Source organism: Electrona antarctica (assembly GCF_951216825.1).
Source record: "Electrona antarctica genome assembly, chromosome: 15".
Lineage (NCBI taxonomy): Eukaryota > Metazoa > Chordata > Actinopteri > Myctophiformes > Myctophidae > Electrona > Electrona antarctica.
In genome coordinates, this window is record NC_136796.1 from 12381168 (window position 1) to 12402554 (window position 21387).

The 21387-nt window shown below is 44.0% G+C and overlaps 1 protein-coding gene across 1 annotated transcript in view; it reads left to right on the forward strand.

The window, feature by feature from the left end:
* Window positions 1-9802: 9802 nt before the first annotated feature.
* The window catches only part of nedd9 (neural precursor cell expressed, developmentally down-regulated 9), a 31484-nt gene continuing 19899 nt past the window's right edge, over window positions 9803-21387 (forward strand). Inside the window, exon 1 of the mRNA XM_079522496.1 lies at window positions 9803-10060. Coding sequence (XP_079378622.1) covers window positions 10049-10060 — 12 coding nt within the window. The 5' untranslated portion in view covers window positions 9803-10048. The remainder of the gene's footprint in view (window positions 10061-21387) is intronic.

The window sequence follows — 21387 nt, forward strand, 5'->3', positions numbered from 1 at the left end:
GGATCTATATGTGTAAAGCGTAGCCTGCAGTGTTTAGTGATTGACTCTGACTGCATTGGAACATGGCACTGACTGAAGCAAAAACCACTCCGGATGGCTGGGGGTAGTAAGTGAATTAAAATGCTCACCACAAGTTGGCTGGCCGTGTGTATGCGCTTGCTTGCGCGGCTGCGTGCGTATGTGCATGCGCGCGTACTTATACGTGCGTATGTGCGTGCATATGTACTTATACGTGTGTGTGTGTGTGTGTGTGTGTGTGTGTGTGTGTGTGTGTGTGTGTGTGTGTGTGTGTGTGTGTGTGTGTGTGTGTGTGTGTGTGTGTGTGTGTGTGTGTGTGTGTGTGTGTGTGTGTGTGTGTGTGTGTGTGTGCGCGTGCGTGCGTAGTTTCTGGCAAGTGTAAATACTCCTACAGAGAGGTTTATGTCATCTATTTGTTCTCAGATTCACAGTGATACAACTTTGCATCAGTCATACCAGGGATGTCCCACATTTCACCATGAAAATGCTCCACCCACCATCATCACCAGTGATGGAGTGAGCCAACTACTCATCCGATTCATCCCCACAGCGACCAGGCAGAGGACTGCGTGTCCCAACAACCACGACCTCAAGACAATCAAAACAGTAAGACCGTTCCTCAAGAGCCACAATTAGATTTGTAGTGTTTCGCTCCAGACTTGGTCTTGGGCAATAGTCTCTCTCTCTCTCTCTCTCTCTCTCTCTACTCCTCCAGTCCAGACAACACCCTGCTATGAGTTCATTAAGGGCCTAGCCACACTACACCCATTCATCTCAATCACCAGGGTATGCAGGAAACCATAGCCCCGTTTCCACTGTGGACCGCCAGCCATACCCGAGGAGGCAGACCCACACAATGAACCCAGCACGGATGGCTTGCATTGTTTCATTGCTTTCCTTCTGAACATGCTCAGATTTTTGTCCGAGCCCTTTTTGAGCAGTGCCTCTGCTCCATTACACAGCTATGTGAGTCCCTACGTATGTATGCGTGTCCCTGTGTCTGTCCGAGCACGGAAAGCTGCAACACAATAACTCTGTAATTTCTCCGTTTCGGACATGGGAAGGCTCGCCGAAACAGGGCAGGCCCCCTGGGTGTGTTTCCTGGGGGTCTGGATGTTCCGGGGGCCCCCGGGGACCCCCACGCGGTAACTCTGTAATGTCTCGACCGTTTCGGACGTGGGAAGGCTCGCCGGAACGGGGCTGGAACGGGGCCGCCCCCCTGGGCGCGTTCCTGGGGGTCTGGATGTTCCGGGGACCCCCACACGGTAGCTCTGTCATTTGTGTGTCATTTCTCAAAGACTTTTTCCAAATATAATCAAAGTACAGTACATAGCACAGTACAGTACAATACAGTACAGAGCACAGTACAGTAACTATAACAATATATGTATAGTTGCACCGCTCAGTTCACACAGGTGTGATTTTTTGCAGTTGTTTTGTCCTGTGCCTTTTGGTAAAATTAAGGAAGCATATACAGGTATAAAAACATGGGGGGGAAAAAGCTGTGCATGGGATTAGATGGAACATGAGAGGGCTTTATAAATAAATGGAGAAAATGGGAAGGTTAACGTGCACAGTGTAGTCAAAACAAGCTAAATGTAGGTCACTTGGCATTAGGCTGTTTAATGTGTTTATCTCACAAGAACATAGTGAGTACAGGACTGGAGTTGAGAGACAGGGAGAGATGGACCTTACAGTTTTCTTCCCTTGTGTTTCTGCTGCATGTGCACGCACGTGTGTGCAACTATGCATGCATGTCTGTGTGAGAATGTGTGTGTGGCTGTATGTGTGCTCATATCTGTCTGTGTAGTAGGGCCACTGGTTGTCAAAGCCCAGCAGGGGTCTTTGGGGGGAGGGGGTTCCAGGGGGTCCCTAGCAAAATGTGGAAGAGTTTAACCACTTAAAGCCCTATTTTTAGCCGATCTACAAGCTTGTGAGCTTTCAGCTCAGCTATTTGCATTCCTGGCACAAAGTATTTTCAAACTGGGGTCCAATTCAGGAATTTGGACATTTGGGTCCAATTCTCGACATGAAAATGTTTGCGAACCCACTGTAGTAGGCCTACAGTATGTTCAAAGACCAGAGGCACTTTCTGTCTATTCTGTCTGCACCAGCTAGGGGGGGGGGGTGCCTCATTTATAGCCGCCAGTTCGTAGAATTCCCACCCGCGTTGACTCTGCCCACAGAGCACAAAGGATGGATGGATCCTCTCCATAAATAACCAACAGAGCTTAGCCAAAAACCGCTATGTTTTTCTCTCTTCGCTTTGTTTCCAAGCTCTGAACGGCCCCTCTCCAAACGTAGCTGTCCAAACGCTCTGGCTCTGTCACCCATGCAGATGATTCTCTGGTATATATTTAAATAAGGGCTGCCAAAAACAAAAGAACGGAACTCTGTGAAGAAGAGACGAGCTGCTCTGTGGGACTAATGTGGTGTCAAAACATGTTGACATCTACTGTATGCCATTGTGTATTTAAGAAAAAAAGAAAAGAAATGAGTCTCATTATCTCACACAGCCCCTGATCAAATAATTTTAAGACCAAAACACACACGTACGCATGCGCACACGCACGCACGCACGCACGCACGCACGCACGCACGCACGCACGCACGCACGCACGCACGCACACAGTGGTGGAAACTAACAAGTACTCAAGTACTGTACTTAAGTACAATTTGGGGTATTTTCACTTATTTCCAATTTCCAATACTTTTACTTCTACTCCACTACATCTCAGAGGCAATTTTTTTACTTTTTACTCAACTACAAGTATTGTAAAGTTTAGTTACTGATTACTTTGCAGATTATAATTATTGTTACTGCTATTTTCTATTTTTTATACATAATGTGATAACTTGGGTGTGACGGGAGTGACATTCTGCATAATGAGTACTTAAACTTGTCCACCTGACCAGGGTATAGAAAAAAAGAGAATGATCCGGGCACACAATGTTAAAAAAAGGAACGCCTTTATTAAATTAAAAATACCAGGGTATTTCTAGTTTCTACATTGTGATATTGATACTTTTACGTTAAAAAAAGTAAAAATATGTAGCACTTTTTCCACCACTGCACTCACTCACACTCACACACGCATACGCACGCACGCTCACACACACACACACACACACACACACACACACACACACACACACACACACACACACACACACACACACACACACACACACACACACACACACACACACCACCCCCTCATCGTCTCCAGATCAGCTTAAAGTGTCTCATTTCACCCACAGTGTTGCTCTGACAATGACACTGGCTCAATGCACATGGGGATTAGTGGCCTCATTAGACTGTGTACTCTCTCGCTCTCACTCTTTCTCTCTTACATGCACGCACGCACGCACGCATGCACACAGTACACACGCACGCATGCACACACGCACGCACGCATGCACACACGCATGCACACACACACACACACACAAACAAGCACACACAAACAAGCATGCACACACACCTTCCAATCAGACACAGGGATGGAGGGGGTGAGGACACAGTCTGTCACCTCGCCAACCAAAGAGCTTATCAGAGTAGGGGCCAGGCAGGCTGTCAACTGCATAGGGACCTTCCATCAGCAGACGTGTCACATCAGACATAGCTGTTTTCCCGAATATTTGACGATGGGATTCACAGATTGCATCAGACATCACCTGTGAATTACAACCGTGCTCGATATCCTCAATCGCAAGAAGGATTCTTTGATGAAATGACTCGTGATAGGATTTGAGTGATATCTATCTAGTGTTAAACAGACTCAATGCTATTCATTATGAAGATTGAATGGTATATACTGACTCTGTGTTTGATGGAATGAATGATTGGGGCGAGACGTAGGCCTTCTGTATTACAATTTACAATTTAGGCTTTTAGCAGATGCTCTTAATCCAGAGCCATTTACAATAAGCAAGAACTACACAAGGTAATACATCAAATGCATAGATCTCTAGGTAAGTAAACTAAGAACCTATCATCCGTACGATCTACGTACACTGAAACTATCAATACTATATAGAATGCTATAGAATGCCCAATCAATAATGACCTGGCATCTGTCTACATAACATTCTACCTTTGCATAAGCCTGCAAGGTCGTTGAGGCTAGGGCATGTATAATGTTAAATACATTCTGAGGGTGTACGATTATGGGTCGATTTGTATACTCTCAGAGGTAAAAATGTATAAATGAACAATAAAATAATTATCTGTTCTCGCTCCGTATATAAAGCTCGACCTTATGCGGGTCTCTATGTCGCCTGAATTTTAAAACTCTATACTTGACGCTGAAGTATTATCCTGCAGAATCTGGTGACAGAATGATGAACAGTTGGCTCTGCACCACAAAGCAAGACCAATCCAGAAGTGAGTAACCCACAAGGGAAGGTGTGCAGTTGCAATGTACAATGAATGAACAAGGGGGAGGGAGGGAGTGGGGGGTAAATACAGGGTGAACATTGAATGCTACCTTTAAAACAGAATGGCCCTGGTATCCAGTTAGCATAATTTACATTCAGCGTGAATGTTTACGTGTGCTGTGCAGCACAATCAAACTCTAATGTAGACTTTTATTGCCTTGTTTTGGGAGGCCATGTATCATTTATACCACCGCCAAGTTGAAGGCCAAATAAAGGAAAGCCTTTAGCCCAGGACAAGGCACCATTCAATGCATTGAATTACAGCCGTGATAATCCAACCCTAAATGAAAATCCTTCGCATTAGTGAGTTTGGCCTTAGTTTGTCAAACTAAGGCCACAGAGCCCCACAGACATCCCTATTTTTCTCTGATCTGACACTAATTTGGTAAATGATGCAGAAGGCAATCCATTTCATTGATCGAGGATATTTTCCTTGAGAGAACGGTGACAAAGAAAATTAAGCATACCACATTAGGCTCAATGAGTGGAGTTTTCAATGGCGGTACTTCGAAATGCAATGAATTGAAAATTCTAATGGAAATTTAGGATCATTATTCCAAAAGCAATAAAGAAAATATACCATTAATGAATGCACAAAGTGTCTCCGACTCCGTTTACCTCAACATCCTGATTTATCCAGAATTCCTTGACTACCAACACTGATCCTCTGCTATGCAATGAGATAAGAAAAGAAAAATGGCTGCGACTAGGAGCCTGCAGTTTATAGAGCAACGGTGAGAGTAAGAAATACCCCGATTTTAAAAAGCGAAGAAAAAGTAAACAACTCTGAGGCTGAGAGAGGATCAGACTGGTCCCAGTTGTGTAATTACAAACCACATGTTGTCTGTTCTGCTCTGTCTCAGCACATAGACTAGACGTGTACATATGCTGTATACCGCACGTCTGGCCTCTCTATATTCTACAAAAACTCTCTCTGACGCCATCGTTGCTTAAGGCACGTCTATTCACAGCTTGACACAACTCATAGGCATCCTAGATTGCCACCGAAACATAGTGACCCCGATTGTGTGCTGGACTCATAACTTCTCACTTGTCTGACCTTGTCTGTGTGTGTGCGTGCGTGCGTGCGTGCGTGCGTGCGTGCGTGCGTGCGTGCGTGCGTGCGTGCGTGCGTGCGTGCGTGCGTGCGTGCGTGCGTGCGTGCGTTTCATTCTTCCACTGCCAAGCCACAAGGCCACGGAAGGTCACTGGGCACAAAGACAGAAACATTGCAGAGGAATAGGGGGCTAGCCTGTCTAAAAAGCCCCAGCCATGGAGGAAGGCAGCGATGGGGTGGGTTGGTGTGTGTGGAGGGGGTGGGGGTTAGGGTGGGGGGGGGGGGGGGGTCGGTGAGCCATAAATCTGCCTGAGTGTTTGCTAGAGTGTGAGGGACACTCATTCACAGGGGCCAGGAGTCGCTGAGGGGCCATGTCTAGCCTCATGGCCTTGCACAGAGGAGCTGTTGTGATGCTCCTCTCTGTCAGGACTGGTCAGTCCTATGAGAGTATAAATATGGGCCCTCATGGGTCCATTGCACAGTTAAGCTAACACTAATGTTTGCTGTGTGTATGGCTTGGGACCCCCTGTGTGTATTGCTTGGGATCCCCAATTCGAGCCTGGATTCACAGACCCCTGTGAGTGTCTCCTTATGGAAGACGTATGGCCTGTCTGCACTCTTGTTAAGAAACGGTTCAGATCTGTAGGGGCGCTTTTATGTAACCCGAATATCACACACACCTGGCAGAGATGAAACATGAAAGGCAGGCTACTCATTTTTCACTCGGACCATTACCAGTTATTTTCGTGCTGAAATGTGTGGGCTAATAGCGAGAGGGAGAGTCCCCCATCTGCAGACTGTCTAAACATTCTGCCACCTTATCCTTTGTTGTGCAGTGAATAGCAAGAGTGGCCGATCTACAAGCTCACAACGCGGCACATTGCGATTGTGAGCTTGTGATGATCAGCTATTTAAAAAAAATCACACCCGTGTGAACTGAGTGGTGCAACTGTTCACACACTACGTCACACACTAACCATAGCAACCATGCTCATCTGTACGTGGCCCCACGTACAGGTACACACATACACAGACACATACAGACAAAGCTGGTTGTTGGAGTGGTTTTGCACCACTCAAAAATGACAGGTATTTTGAAAATCTTTCAACGTGTTTTTCCACCACCTATGGCTATGGCATGCCGTGGGTGCGTGGGTGGCAGCGGTGGCCGAACGGATTGCGGAGTGGTCTTGATACCGGAAGGTCGCCAGTTCGAATCAGCGGTCTGACACGTTAAAAATGACCACCGCTGAAGTGCCCTTGAGCAAGGCATTGAACCACTACCATGAAATGTTCTATGAGCAGGGCCTGGCTGGAAACAAGTTCTTGAGCTTAGCCCATGCAGATACCCTGGGTAAATATAGTAACTTTGCGTTGCTTTGCCGAAAATAGGGACACCAGGTTGAAAGTTGGTACTACAGTTGATGTGAGACCACAGACATGGCCATGCTGACCGTTGTCATGGTGACATGGCATTCAGAAGGCTGTGAGCCTAAATGGCCAACACAAATCTTTCATTCACCGCTATTGTTTGACTTCTCCACAGACATTTCAAATAGAGGATTTGGGCCGTTACTGAAACCACTATAGACTACTTTGTAATGCAGGACCTTCAAGAAAGAGGCGCGCAAAGATTTCTCACAGTGAGTCACCCAAGACCAGGATAGTTGTGTTACAGTAATGCAACAGTAGATATAGTATGCACCAATACTGGACAGATTTGCATGTTGTGTCATCCACAGAGATCACTGGCTCGATCCAGACAAATATTGTGTGTAGAGATAAACAGGCTGTTTTGGCCTGTTTTACATTGTTCTCGTCTCAGTGCCGATAACAAAAGCAGGAGGAAAATGAGGTGCGTTTGTCATAGGAAACAGGTGCACATGTAGACAAAAACACGTGCCATGCACGACAAGAATACTCGTGTAACCCAGTTAGTTGCGGACCAAAGAATGGGCTCCAGCTGGGCATGGTGTGCATTACACAAATGACTGTTTTGAGTGAGGCATTCATCTAAGGATATGACTGTTTCACTGGGGACAATGGGCAGTTAGGGTCTCTCTGATTGTGATAAATGAGCTTACACAAATTAGTGGAGCATATGGAAATGCATGGGAGCTGGGATAATTAGAGGTATTTTTCCCCGGTATTTGGAGTCGGCTTGTGAAGTTGTGATAGTGAAGGCAGCGACAAAACAACCACAACACAACTGTACACAACTGTAAGAGTTATGTTACACTGCAAAATCCATGTGTACACTCTCTGAGTTAAATGACAATACATGGAATATGCTGAGATCACCATGCCATGACTTTTTTGTAAAATGCAGATCTTCACCACGGCATCTTGTGCTTTGTCTGTACTAAATATAGCTACTATCAGCATATAAGCATTTTTGTGACTTCACTGTAAAGACCTTCCTGTCAGTTAGTTTCACAACTCATAGATGCTACAAAGGGGTGTAATTTCTCACCTTACAATTACATATACAGTACTGTATTGCACAACATCTTTACATCCGCATTGTCTGCACTCAAGAAGACAGGGTGAGTTTCCTTCTGTCTTTATAAAACACAGCTTCTAGCTATCTAAAGATATCATAGTAAGGTTCACAACTGTACTACAGGTTGACTTCATGCTTAAAATAGAGGATAATTCTGCCACTACTGAAACCACTAGACTACTTTGGAAGGTTAAGTGTTCAAAGAGTGTTGTTTTTGAAAGGCAGAATTTATTTTGGTAACTACCGGTATTAAACTATGTTACTGACAACAGTAACATAGTTTTGATGTCTGCACAATTTAATATAGCAGCTATTTAACATGAAGACTAATACTAACTAAACTAAACTTAAAGTAGCACGGTCGCAGCACAATTTACTTTACACCTAATTAGGCCTAATAAGGCGTAATTAGAAATAATGTGTTTGTTATTAGACAGAAGTTATACCCTAATTATGTACACAATTATCCCTACATTATGGTCTTATAAGAAATTGCATAAGACCTAACAAAGCCTAATAACATGTTCTTTATTATGCTTTATGTCCGTTTACTAGCAGGGACATTATATCTAATTTAACATCTTCTGTACTGTAAATTGAACACGACCCCAACTTCTATAGATAGATACGTCCATTTTCCCGTGAGGGAAATCCATTCATGTTCCATGATGTTACTACACTGTTAGGCTTCATTAGAAATAATGTTCTTTATTAAATGCTATTTCTACTTACTTGCGCATGTGGTATAATACAGGGTTTGATGATGAGGGCCCAAGTAGGGCCGGGCCTTAATTTTCGGCCTAGATTTCGACGGCTGCCAGGCGCGGCTGCACATATAACTTTGGGGCAGGCTTTTCCCATGTTTGGGGATGATGATGTCACGAGACCTGGGCACAATATATGGGGGCTTTCCCCATGTATGGGGATTTTGAGTGACAAAAATGTATGGGGACTTTGAGTGACAAAAAACGCAAGATTTCATAGTTAACATATGGGCTTAATATCAGGGATCTCCATATATGGGGCTTAATTGTACTATGATGATCCCTGATGATGTCATAGTGATGTCACAAGACCTGTGACGATTGTGAGTGACAGATTAAGGGTGCGTTCGGAAATGCGCACCGGGAGCGCACTCGCCTATTAGTTTGCATTGTACAGTGCGCTCAGTGCGCTATTTCCGAACGCCCTAAGTGACGATTGTGAGTGACGTGACCTTTGGTCGCAATTATCCCAAAACTTTATTAGTAAGGCAAGTGGAAAGTGTCTTGAAATTGAATCATATTGAAGTTTAATCTTTCTATGTGCCAGAGGAGAACAATCCCTGCATTTTAATTGATTATACTTCCATACCACAATCCTAATAAATGAAGTAAATGGGCCATCATGCTTGCTAAATGTGAGTGGGAGATTGCAAACATACGGAAGGAAGTCACCGTGTTTCTACTGGTAGACTATAGTGCTTCCTTTGTAGCCTTTCTAGTCTGAAAAATAAGAATGATTTTATTGTTTTTCATAAATTCAATCAAAACATGTAGTCCTAATCACTAAACCCATAACCTAGAATATATATATGTAAAGAACTAGGCATATAAAAAAGGAAATATTATATATTATTTTTTATATATTACAATCATTGTGGACGGTGTAAATATCTATAAAATCAACTACTGCATGTGGCAATGACATCATATTTAAAGTAGGGGGAGGGGACAACATATTGCTTTGACCAATAAGAACCGCTTCATGCAAATGAGCTAAAAGTCCGTCATAGTAAAGTGTAATGTCTGTCTGTAAGGGAGGGGGGAGTATTACATAGAAGAAGTGGATTTCAGCCGTGCCACAAGGAGGGAGGATTCACACAGTTCCTCCTCGTACCCGTTCTGTTACCGCTTCTCGATGGCTCTTTAACTGCAAACAAAACATTCCAGTTCCGTATTCAGATGTGCGCTCTTTGATTCCACAAGCGGATATTTTACAGTTTCGTCCCCCCCGTGGAATTCAGAGAAGAGGTCGGCCAGGCGCTCAAAATGAAATACAAAGTAAGTAATTTTGCATGCAGTGGCATAACGGAATAAGTTATTCGAGATAATTTTAACGGTTCTTCCCTTGTATTATTGTACTCATCTGGGTCAATCTAATCGCTATATGGTTAGTCCTTCTATGTAAAGTCTTGCATGTGTTATTTAGCCAAGCAATTTTTAGTTCTGTGGTGAACCGTGAATATAATATAGCCGATACAGGCAACCGACACACCGGGTCGGGTCCATGACAAAACTGGGAAGCCCCATTTATTTCAAGAATTAAGTTCAGATTAATCGTAACACCTTCAATTGATATATGTTGTTGAGATGGTGATGTACTCGGGTCGGGTGGGTGCTAGTTCATATAATGCGCAGTCGAACCCAGGTTGAATGAAATGGGTAAATTCAAGGGGGACAAATCTTCGGGGGGGCGGCGGGGGGGTATTCCGAAGAGAGGTCTTCACATATCTTTTCTGTCTTTATTTACCTTCTCTTCAAATCGCACAGTATTTGGGGCCCATAATTCCCCTAAGTGTCCCAGCTGCCAATGACTGATGTTATTGTAGGCTACATTTGTGAGGGAATGAACGCTGCTGCAACTCAAATTACTAGGTAGCAGTTATTCCCGTGCGCCATTACTTATGTCCTTCTCAATGACCCCCTTGCTGCTCCCTTTGAATGTGAGGCTCCTCCAGCTTTGTTTGGACAATATTGTTTTGTTTACATCCTTGTGTGGGCTGACGAACAAACGAGACATTCATTTAAGGTCAATTGACACCTCTGTACGTAAGCAGGGTGAATCACTGCTTCACAGTATGTCAATTCTGCATTGCTATTCTAATCTATACAGCCCTTTGAACCTTGTTGTCAAGATTATGTATATATGGTACAGTGAAAGGGAGGATAAAGAGTTGGGCTGACAGCCTGACACACAACATAGGTCATGACTCATGAGCCATGCCTGGTACATGATGCACAGTGACTGACAGGACAGGGCACCAGGACATCCCACTAGCCTACAGGGAATCTTTCTCACCACACTCTGCACATAGTCCAATTGCTAGTCTTATTTTAGATGCAACTGTTGCTCACTAAGGTCTGTCTTGTGACAGGTTAGCCGTTGAGTAGTAATAACTTGCTGGCTGTGAGGTTTATCAGAGAGAGGAAGCATTTGGATTGGCAAATGGCACCCATGGAAACTTGGCATCTTGTGAACATGTAGGCCTACCATTCAGTACAGTCATGCTCTGCACAGCACTACAGCTCAGAGATATAATGAGAAGATTCACTTCCGACTTTGGACGGATGCCTGAACCCACTGTTCATGAATGGAATTCTTTTGTCTGCTCAACAGTATGTGTGGAATATAGGACAGTTGGCAAGAGATGTCCAGGACAGGTACTCTACACAGCATGGTATTTCTAAACCACCCACTCATACTAAAACAAGCAGTGTTACCCTCTTATTGCCCTTTATAGTGCTGTTCTCTGCAAGTGTAATGTTTCTCTTTACTTCATTAGATGCATGTGTTTCATCCTGTGGCCTGATTTCAGAATATCATTATATGATGATATGATATGATATATTCCCCCAGTTTATTAATTTGTAACTCTGAGAGCGTTAAACATTCAGAGTTAAACATTCCACAGTGTTAGTGTCATTGGTTTGGTTCTGTGTCCAACAATGACCTGAGACCGGCCTCCCAGAGGACTCTGTGATTGTGTGGGTGTGTGCGCCATGTGCCTGCGTCATGTTGACTCATTGCCCTGTTCCGTGTACCATACACATACACAGCAGTGACTGAGATAATGGTGGTGGTGATGGTTTGCATTCAGTTGAGAAGACCAAATAGTTTAGCAACGCTTCTGGGAATAAATGTACAGTAAAAGCAATCTTAGTCTGAGAAGTGTACTAAAGATTGCGTACATTTGTACACACTTACAAATGGATAAATTCACTCTGAGGATTTCATTATATAGCATCACCAACCTGCTCCCCTTCAGAATTATTATATTTCATAACGGAAAGGGTAAATCATGTGTTATTTGTCTGCTAGACTACAATCTGTACAGCATAATACACACACATATAACACTATTATCCAACGGCAACTATGCATTCTTTGTGACATAAACTACTCCACCTCTGTCTCTCCAACTATCTCTTTCTCTGCCTGTTTGATGTTTGAGATATGGAAACCATAGCAAATAGCACAGTCACCAAATTATGCAACACAGAGAGAGAGAGACCAGTGTACTATGTGGTAACAGGGATAGATCTGCCCTGTTTGAAATGCACATTTCATGGCGTGTCAGTATATCCTATCCTCTTTTTTTTTTGGTACTCTTCGACACAGATTCCACCCTTGCTGATCTTAACCCAGTCTAATTCTTGTTAAATATTTACAAAAGGCTTTTTATGCCCCCTTATCAGATCTTGGCATTTGCTCATCGTCCTCCTAGCTGAGGTGAATTATCCACAGCTATATTAAGTGCTGAATTCCTTGCGGAGGGCGGTTATGTTTCCACACAGGCTTAACTAAGTGCAGTGGCTTGTTGGCGGCATCTCACATGTCCTGAGGTACCATGGCGGCACGTCAAAAGTAAAAACCCAGGGGTCAGCCAATCAGCCGGCTTGGGGGAGACACTGTCACCCTTTCCTGTGACATCACAGATGTTTCCCAACAGGCGTGCAGGTGTGAGGGGATTGCTTGTCACTCCATAGGTCATCTAATGCGTATAATCCCCAAATTGAGACCATACACAGACATATTGATTTACACCCGGAAGCAGAGAGGGAGGTCTGAGGCAATTGACCACTTTCAACCTGGTCTGGTGTCCCTGTTTTGGACATGTCATTACAAGCGAACAATTTTCACACACATTTCCGATATAGGCCAAGAGTATAAAATAGTGTTAAGAGCACTGGAGCAAAAGTAGGATATGAGTCTTAGTTTGGTTCCTCCCCCATCTTCATTCTGACAGTACAGAGTACACACACACACACACACACACACACACACACACACACACACTAGGAGTCCTCTTCCTTTTCAGTCATTCTTTTGTAGCTTACGTAACTGTGGCAGAAATAGCTTCAGGACCAGAGTGAAGAGTGATTAGGTGAACCAAAGTTATACAAAGTCCAAGCCTGTGTGTGTATGTTTTTTTTTCCTGGGCCCAGGTTCCAGGCAACAGTCCAAAAAGAGAGTTGAGTTGGAAGCGAGCGAGGCAGACATTGTTCTCTCTCCCAGTCTGTGACCATGGAGGGCAGAGGAGGAGGAGGCTCTCTCGGATACTGAAAGGGAAAGAATATGAAAGGGAATAGGAAGTTAGTGGGTGGGGGGGGGGGGGGTTGTTGGATGCATGGGGGGATGGGAGTTCGGTGGCTGTGGACCTGTGAGAATGAAAAAAGAAAATGTATTCCAGGGCACTGGTTCAAGAGGGGTCCAGGGACACCTAGAGGTCCTTGAAGGGGTTCCAATGGGTCCCCAGCAAAATGAGGATTTTTAGACTAATTTTCAAAACCTTTAACAAATCATCTCTTATGTAAAAAATACAAAAAAATAATAATCAAATGGTGGTCCACGGCCATATCACTTTGGGGGTCCTTGACAAAAATGTATGAGAACCACTCTGCAACTATGCCAAGGGTTGTGCTGAAGTGGCACATAATTGTTTCAAGGTGCGCCTTGTTAATGAGGGTTTGTTTGGGGGGGGGGGTATACTCGTCTCTGTGAGACTGTTTGTGTGTTGTTATGTATGTGTGCACATGCTCGTGTATGTGTACCTTTTGATATGGGGTTCCACTTCCATTGTGTGGAAAGACCACTTCTCCAGATACATTTGTATTCTCCATGAGAAGAACAGGGTTCATTCATGACCAAACTTCAGCCACCAGCTAAACAGTCCCCCCCCCCCCCCCCCCACCCCTGTATTATTTGGCCTCTCTCTCACGGTTGGCCTTATAGCCCACACATGTTTTTTTACTAACTTATTGAAGCACAATTATTTGGATTTAATATTAGACTCGCATTTAATTTATCACGTCCTGCGTTATTCTTTCCTTGCCTTTATTGGTGAAAATAAGAAGACAACATTTTTAGGTCTGCATTATGTGTCTAGATTTGTCTAATTTGGCTTCTCAGTGGTGTGTGTGAGATGAAGCTTCTACCATTTATCCCAAGATTTTCCAGGATTTCCTCTGCCCCCTTGGCCAACCCTAACCCACCCCAGCAATGCGTTTTCCAAATCAAGCATGAAGAGCTTACCCCCATTCTGAATGGATATGGGTACCCCAACCCCCTGCTGTGTCCTCGCACCATGGGCCAAGTCTTACCATTTGAAAATGGCGAGCAAGGCGAAAAAACTATCCTGCCCAACATCAGGAACAATGCTTGTAGTCATTTCCATGTTTAACCTTTGGCGGAAATAATTTTTGACACTCCCCCTTCTCCTGAAGAATGTCAAGTATTTTGCAGTGATCTAGTCTAGTAGACCCCTGTCAACTCCTTTCAGTTATATGGATGGAAAGCCTGCCCTCATGTCAAATAAGAGGAAAATTAACAGCTGGGACCATGGGGGTCTGACACAAACTGGAAGAGTGACCGTACAAATGTAGGCTTCAAAATTACAACTTTGATTATGTGTCTGTAGTGCTTTGATGTGACTTGCGTTTATCACATCCTTCGTTCTGTCCTGTGGTTTGTTTGACTCAGTGAAGTGGCATGTCGGTTTTGATTAAAACATATTTCACTGGCTATGGTGTTGTGACAAATTGTCTCAATTGGGCCTTAGGTTCGATCCTAGCAAGACCTATGTGTCCACAATCCTGGCAGATGACAAAACAATGAGCCCCAAACCAAGTCCTAATTATAGGGTAATTTTGTAATATGAGTGTGCACTGCGTTCTACATTCCCAAAATTCATTGAGTAAACAAATTAGTCACCCTTTCCCCAAAGGCACATATGTTGGGGGGAAGGTGGTGGGATTAGTTGTCTGGCAGTGTTTTTTGTGTCATGTGTGGAGCGTGAAATCGGGGGGACAGTGTGGCAAATGTGCATCTCATTGGTGATGCCTATATGTAAAACCATGAAATGTGGGCCTGTGGAGATACCATAAACATATCTCTCATCACAAGTTCACAACCAATAACCCCTTGAGGGATTATCCAGCACATCCATGGGTCTCAATGGTGCTCTCCAGTACCACTACCCTCACTTGGCATGATCTACACACCCAGTCTTTCAGAAATCCCCCTCCCTCCATCTTCACTCGTTGAGCTCTTTTTGGGGGGCCCCAGAGTATGTGCATACCATCCGTAACGTAGGGTTTACCATTGCATTGTCCTGGCACGACCGGTGTGAGAGACCGTTGCGTAACATGCAAGCCTAAAGCCTGATTTATAGTTGGTTGTGGACTGTAAATAGCCAATCTACAAGCTGCGAGCTTTGTAGCTATTATTTTCTGCATACGACACCGCCGTATGAGGCCCTCCCTATCACAGAATATGATACACACTTGAAAGAGTGTAAGTTCATCTGTAGGCTACATAGAATTGTGCTTCCAAGACCAGAGCAAGGCAGGTCAGGAAGATATTGTGAGAAGGAAGGCAAGGTGGGTCCCAGACTCCCAGTGACCCACTCTAAATTCCTCAAGGTGGTGCAGAGCACAGGAATTGCTGCAGGCTAAGGAGGGCTGGGTGGACATCAAGTTACCTTTTGAATGTGACGGTAAATTAATACCACCTCGAACGAATGGAGAGGGAACTGAGGGCAGTTAAGGGAAGACGAGCGGCTTTATTAAGCAGTTACAGTAACTCATAGTCCCCGTGATTTAGTAGTCAATGGCTGTCTTGTCGTCTTGTGAAGCTACCAGTATGTCCTGCCCATACCGTATTTCATGTGGACTTTTACTGCTGTTGATAAAGGTTGCCTGACTGTTGTATTGCGGTTTCAATGTGCAGTTTGACAAAAGGAATGTGCTGGGTATTTGGATGCGAGTGGAAATGCACCGATGGTAGCATGCTGTGTCTGACTCTGTGGAAAGGTCGGATTTCTAAAAATCTAAATCGTTATCGTTTCCAGGGAAATCGGCATGCTACTCTGACACATGATTTTGGTGAATTCAGTTAATGATGAGAGAGCCTGTTTGATGCTGTCAGACTTGACATCAAATTGGGAAGGTAAGTTATGGGTTGTGCATGCTGTGGGTTGTCACAGCATGCACTGTGGTTAGGCCCAACATGGTATTGCATATTTCCTGTTGAAGATGGTTGCCTTGGGGGGAGCAAGTATGATTAGATGGGGGTTTTTTGGGGGGTTGCGGTGGGGAGATGTGATCCGTCATAGGGGTGTTATTACTCAATGCACTAAGTAGAGCCATTTGTTCTGTTCTAAATGTGGTTGATGATATTACGCTCTATCCAGACATTTTATCATGCTGCAGTGCAAACGTGGTGGAATGAAATTCAAGAACTCTGTACATATTTCAGTGCAATGACTTCTGTTTTCTACAAAATGGATCTTATGACGACATAAGCCAGTCATTGGTCTGAACTGAGTGTTGTTTACTGTTTAGTGATTACAATTCTTCTCTGTTTCATAAGCTGTGAATCAGCTGTCCATAAATGACTGAATCATAGAAAACATAACGGAGGTCCCATGCTCTGAATAAAGATACAGAAGGATGGTGGAAGGAGGATTCTTTCTCTTTATTCAGAGTGCAGGGCTTTGCTATATTGATATCGGTTCGCTACCATTGCTTTCATGTTACTGTAATTCCTTTGACTTTAGTGCGTACACGAGGCATCAGTCAATATGCGACTATGCCGTTGTGCGGTAAGTGATGAAGTTGAATTATGCTAGTTGAAAGTGGAAACACTGAAGTTGTGATATGTTTCTTGGCATTGAGACTATTTCAGAAATAGAGGAGATGAGGTTTTTACCTAACCTGATGTGTAATTATGTTATTACATGGCCACTGGCAGAGGTTATAGAGGCTGTAATCAGTCGGTCAGCCTGCTAGAAAACTGCTCAAATGAAGAAATTGCCATGTAGCTCCGAACTTCTTCCCATGAGCCATTTCTACCCAGAACCCCTTCCTTCACACGGCCCATTTATTTGAACTGGCTCTCACCCGCAGCAGCCTTACACTCAGAGGAACGGCCCGTGAAAGTCATCAGGTCCTCATTATCGTCATTACTATAATTATTTTCTATATTTACCTATGTGAAATGAGGCCAAATGAGTGTGCTGGTTCACCCATTTCATTCACCACCCCAGGGCATGTGTTACAGTGGTATGGCCCTAATTCTTATACCAGCGCTCACTGCTGATGTACTCCATGGAGTTTTATAGGAACAGTATGATGTTCTCACAGTTGGATCCAACCACTTTTTGGGGGTACAGGGGATGGCTGTGTGTGCGGAGGGTGGCTGGTTTGGACCGAACACGTCCACGCCTCTGTCTATGTGCGTCTTGCGTGACCCCTCCCGTTGCCTTGGGGACCCAGAATTCATGCAATGTGGTGTGGTAGTGATTCTGGCTGAGGTGGAGGGGGAATTTAGACCGTTGTATTTGTGAGCTCATTTACCCAAAGCCACCTTCATTAGGCTGATGTGTACTCTAGAATCGGAGCCAAAACCACCCAGAGTGCTCTTACCGAAAACAGAGGCGGGGCCCTTTCAGTGGCAGTGTTACGTAAGGGCTTCTTATTTCTGGAGTGGTCAGCACAGGGTACGCACACCTTCCGCACAAATGAGCAAAGCAGACTGCTATTAGTGCTTAGACGAGACACCAGTGGAAAATGCCCTGTTGATGTAGAAGTGTGTGAGTCATCAACCCCCCCCCAAAAAAAAGAAAGAAAGAGGGGAGAGTGGGGCTACACAGCTGTGTCTGGAACTTTACACGTGCTGCTCCAGGTGTGAACCTAAATAGCTCCGCTTTGTACCGCTTTTCCGCCAATATAATTGCTTTCCAATGGCATTTATCATTTAGGTATTTATCAGTTTCCAGGTGTTAAGACTAGAGAGACTGAGACACATCAACAGGCATTAGGGGGCTCTATGATTATGGCCAAAATTGATGATCCAGTTTAGGTTATTTTACTTAAACTGCTTAACGGTATAACGAGCATGTCACTTACTTTAACGTTGTAGTCATGAGTATCATGATTATTGATAGTGACAATCTTTGGAGGAAAAACATGTTTTTTTAATCATTTTCTTAATGCTGCTGTTGTTCATTGTGTTTATCTGTGCCATGTGTTTGGTCAAATGGTATGTTAAAGGCTCTGTGATTTTATTGTTCCTCAGCCAGATGGATGGAGAGATGGGTTGTACACTGTTTTGGTTATATTAAATGTTGTGTTCTGCCAGGAGATGAGTGCAATGTGTAGCAACTGACCAAATAAGGTGTTTGAATTAAGAGTTTCACAATTTTTGAATTATTCTCGGGGCGGTTGTGTGTGTGTGTGTGTGTGTGTGTGTGTGTGTGTGTGTGTGTGTGTGTGTGTGTGGTGTCATAAACACATGGTGTGTATCCTGTGTCGCCCAGTTCTTTTCAGACCCTTGGTCAAAGTTGAAACACTTTTTTTATGCTAAAGAGTTATCAGCTATGGATCAGTTATGCAAACAAATGTTTAATGAATGCCTTGAACATGCCAGTTCACCGTCGGACCACACACACCTTGACCGCAGTATGTGTTTTTTAATTTTAATGGAGGAATAGACCGTAGACCAGGGCTACTCAACTTTGGATGGCCCAAGGGCCACTCAGCAAAATGCCAGAAGTCCAAGGGCCGCAAGCCCAGGGGTGAAAGTGGCTTTCCTTTCTTACAGGATCTCCCAGAAATTTCATTCTGCGGCGACACCAGGACGCGCCGCGAAGCGGCGCGGCCAAAAAAATTTTGGGGTTTCTAACCCCACAGTACCCCTGAAATGCATAGAAAACTGCTTTTTTTTGGCACAGCCAATAAAAAAATTGGGGGTTCAAACCCCACAGTACCCCTGAAATGCATAGAAAACTGCTTTTTTTTTTTGATGATAGCATCCTTATTTTTAAAATCGGCAAACAGTGACTCACTCGCGTCCAGCCAACATGTTTTAATGAGCTCTCCTTCAGTGAAAGGTCTTTTGCTTCTCGCCACATTCCACGCCACTTTGTATGACGCCTCTGTAATTCTGTCACTCTCTTTACAGCTGACTCTCAGCGTGTTTTGTTGCCCACGTAAGGCTGCAATAAGTGAGCGTATTTTATCCTTTCTTATGTTGGTACCTGGTGGGTATTCGTCACCGAAATCCCCGTGAAGTGTGGTATGGTGACGCTTAATATTGTCACGTTTTGCGACTGCAATTGGCCTCTGACAAAGGAGACACACTGGCTTGTTGTTTATTTCCACGAATGCAAACTCTTCTTCCCACTTCTCCTGAAACACTCTGTGCTCATCTGCTAGTTTTCGTTTCGCCATGTTGCTGCAGCCTGTTTACATGCAGCCTGTTTTGTTTGCGCGCCCTGTGACTTGTTGTGCACTCACTTCCTCGTATGACGGCGCTGCGTGCCGAACGCGAGCCGATCTACAAATTATCAACGCGTTGTGGATACACTACTTGTGGACTTGTAGATCGACATGAATGAAGACAACTCGCCCACTTTTTGTCAGGTAGAGTAGAACAGCTCAATAGCTTACACATGATCGCCCTCTTGTGGTTAGAAACGCTAGAAATATTTTTTCTACATGCAAAAATCTTTGTATTGGCATTATCATGACGGGCCGCACAGATCTGTTGGTCGGGCCGCATGCGGCCCGCGGGCCGCGGGTTGAGTAGCGCTGCCGTAGACTGACAGGAAGTGGGGAGACAGATGGGGGTGACATGCAGTAAACTTTACTGCATGTCAATCCCGACAGCCTTTACTGAGTAAAGGCTGTCGGGATCGGGAGCCGAACCCGCAAAAAGGGAATTTAAGTTACCAGAAGTGTGTTTAACAGTGCGTAAAAGATAACTTCCGGGAAGACGACACTCATCTGTGTAGGTGAAGCATAAGCATAGGGCCCACCCCTCTGCCCACTTACAAATGACAAACACATGTGTTTACAGGTGGATCAGTGACAAGCATCGGAGTCACCCCGTTCGGACTAACCAATGTTTATGCCTGAGATATGACATCTGTTTTAATAGTCAGTTTCACCTGCTCCAATTACAGATGTGCAATGTCCAGGAGCAAACAAAAACAAGCAAAAAAGGGTGCTGGATCTTTTCCCGCCCATGCCTCACATGAAAGGGATTTCCGTGTTTCTGGTCTCCATTATGGCTAACGACCTGTTGGTATTCCCAGCAATGACACACTTAAAAAGACTCTCCAACCAAGGAGCCTCTTCTTTGCCCCAGACAGTCCTGGAAGTCTCTGAACAGTCAAATAATAGACTTTTGTAAATAATAACTTAATTTATAGAGCACCTTTCATGACATACAAATTGAGAATCCTAATATTTAGTTTTTCTGCTTGTAATTTGGTCAATATACTATATGAAAGTCATTGTTTACTTTGGCCACATCAAAATATATGGTGATGTAACTCTAAAAATACCTAGAGTTAAATTGAAACTTTACTTCTGTCTATATTTACAAGACTAGCCCCCTACCCACATAGCCAAACTTTAGACAGAAGGATGTTGATGGTGTGAAAGTGTGTCCACCATTTTGTCTTGTCCAGGAACAAACCACAACACATGAAATGTGTTCATGTCACCCACATGTTTCTTCAAGCTTCACTCAGAATTGATGTCAGACTTCTGGAAATGTCCAGCTACTCCCTTAAAGTAGTAGTTCACTCATCAACCATGCCAATGATTATTTGGTCGGATGTGTCATCACTGCATGTGGTTAATTAACAATTGTAGGCAATGATTGGCTACGAGTTTGTGATATTTCACAAACGAATGAACATGTCCTCGACTCCTTAAGTGAAAATTATCTTGCCACACAGACAGACTATTTCAGAGTAGGCGAGTAATTGTATTCGATGAGCTCCAAGTCAAACAAATCCCTTTTTGAAGCGTTTCTGTTCAACGTGTTTTGATATTAAAATGTAATATGTATGTTGTTCTAGATAGAAGAAGGCTGAAGGAGTATTAATAATAATTGCACAGCTGTGTTGATTTTTGAACAGAGAAATACTGTACTCACTCTGGCAGCAGTTCACACCAGATATTAAAAAAGGTATTCAAAATGATTCTGAATTGATAAATGGAGTGACATTTAGATTCAAGATTTGATCAAATCCTTTTTGAACCCCCAACCCTACTTGTTCCTTTATATTTCCTTTGTCTTTAGAATGCCTTTTTGT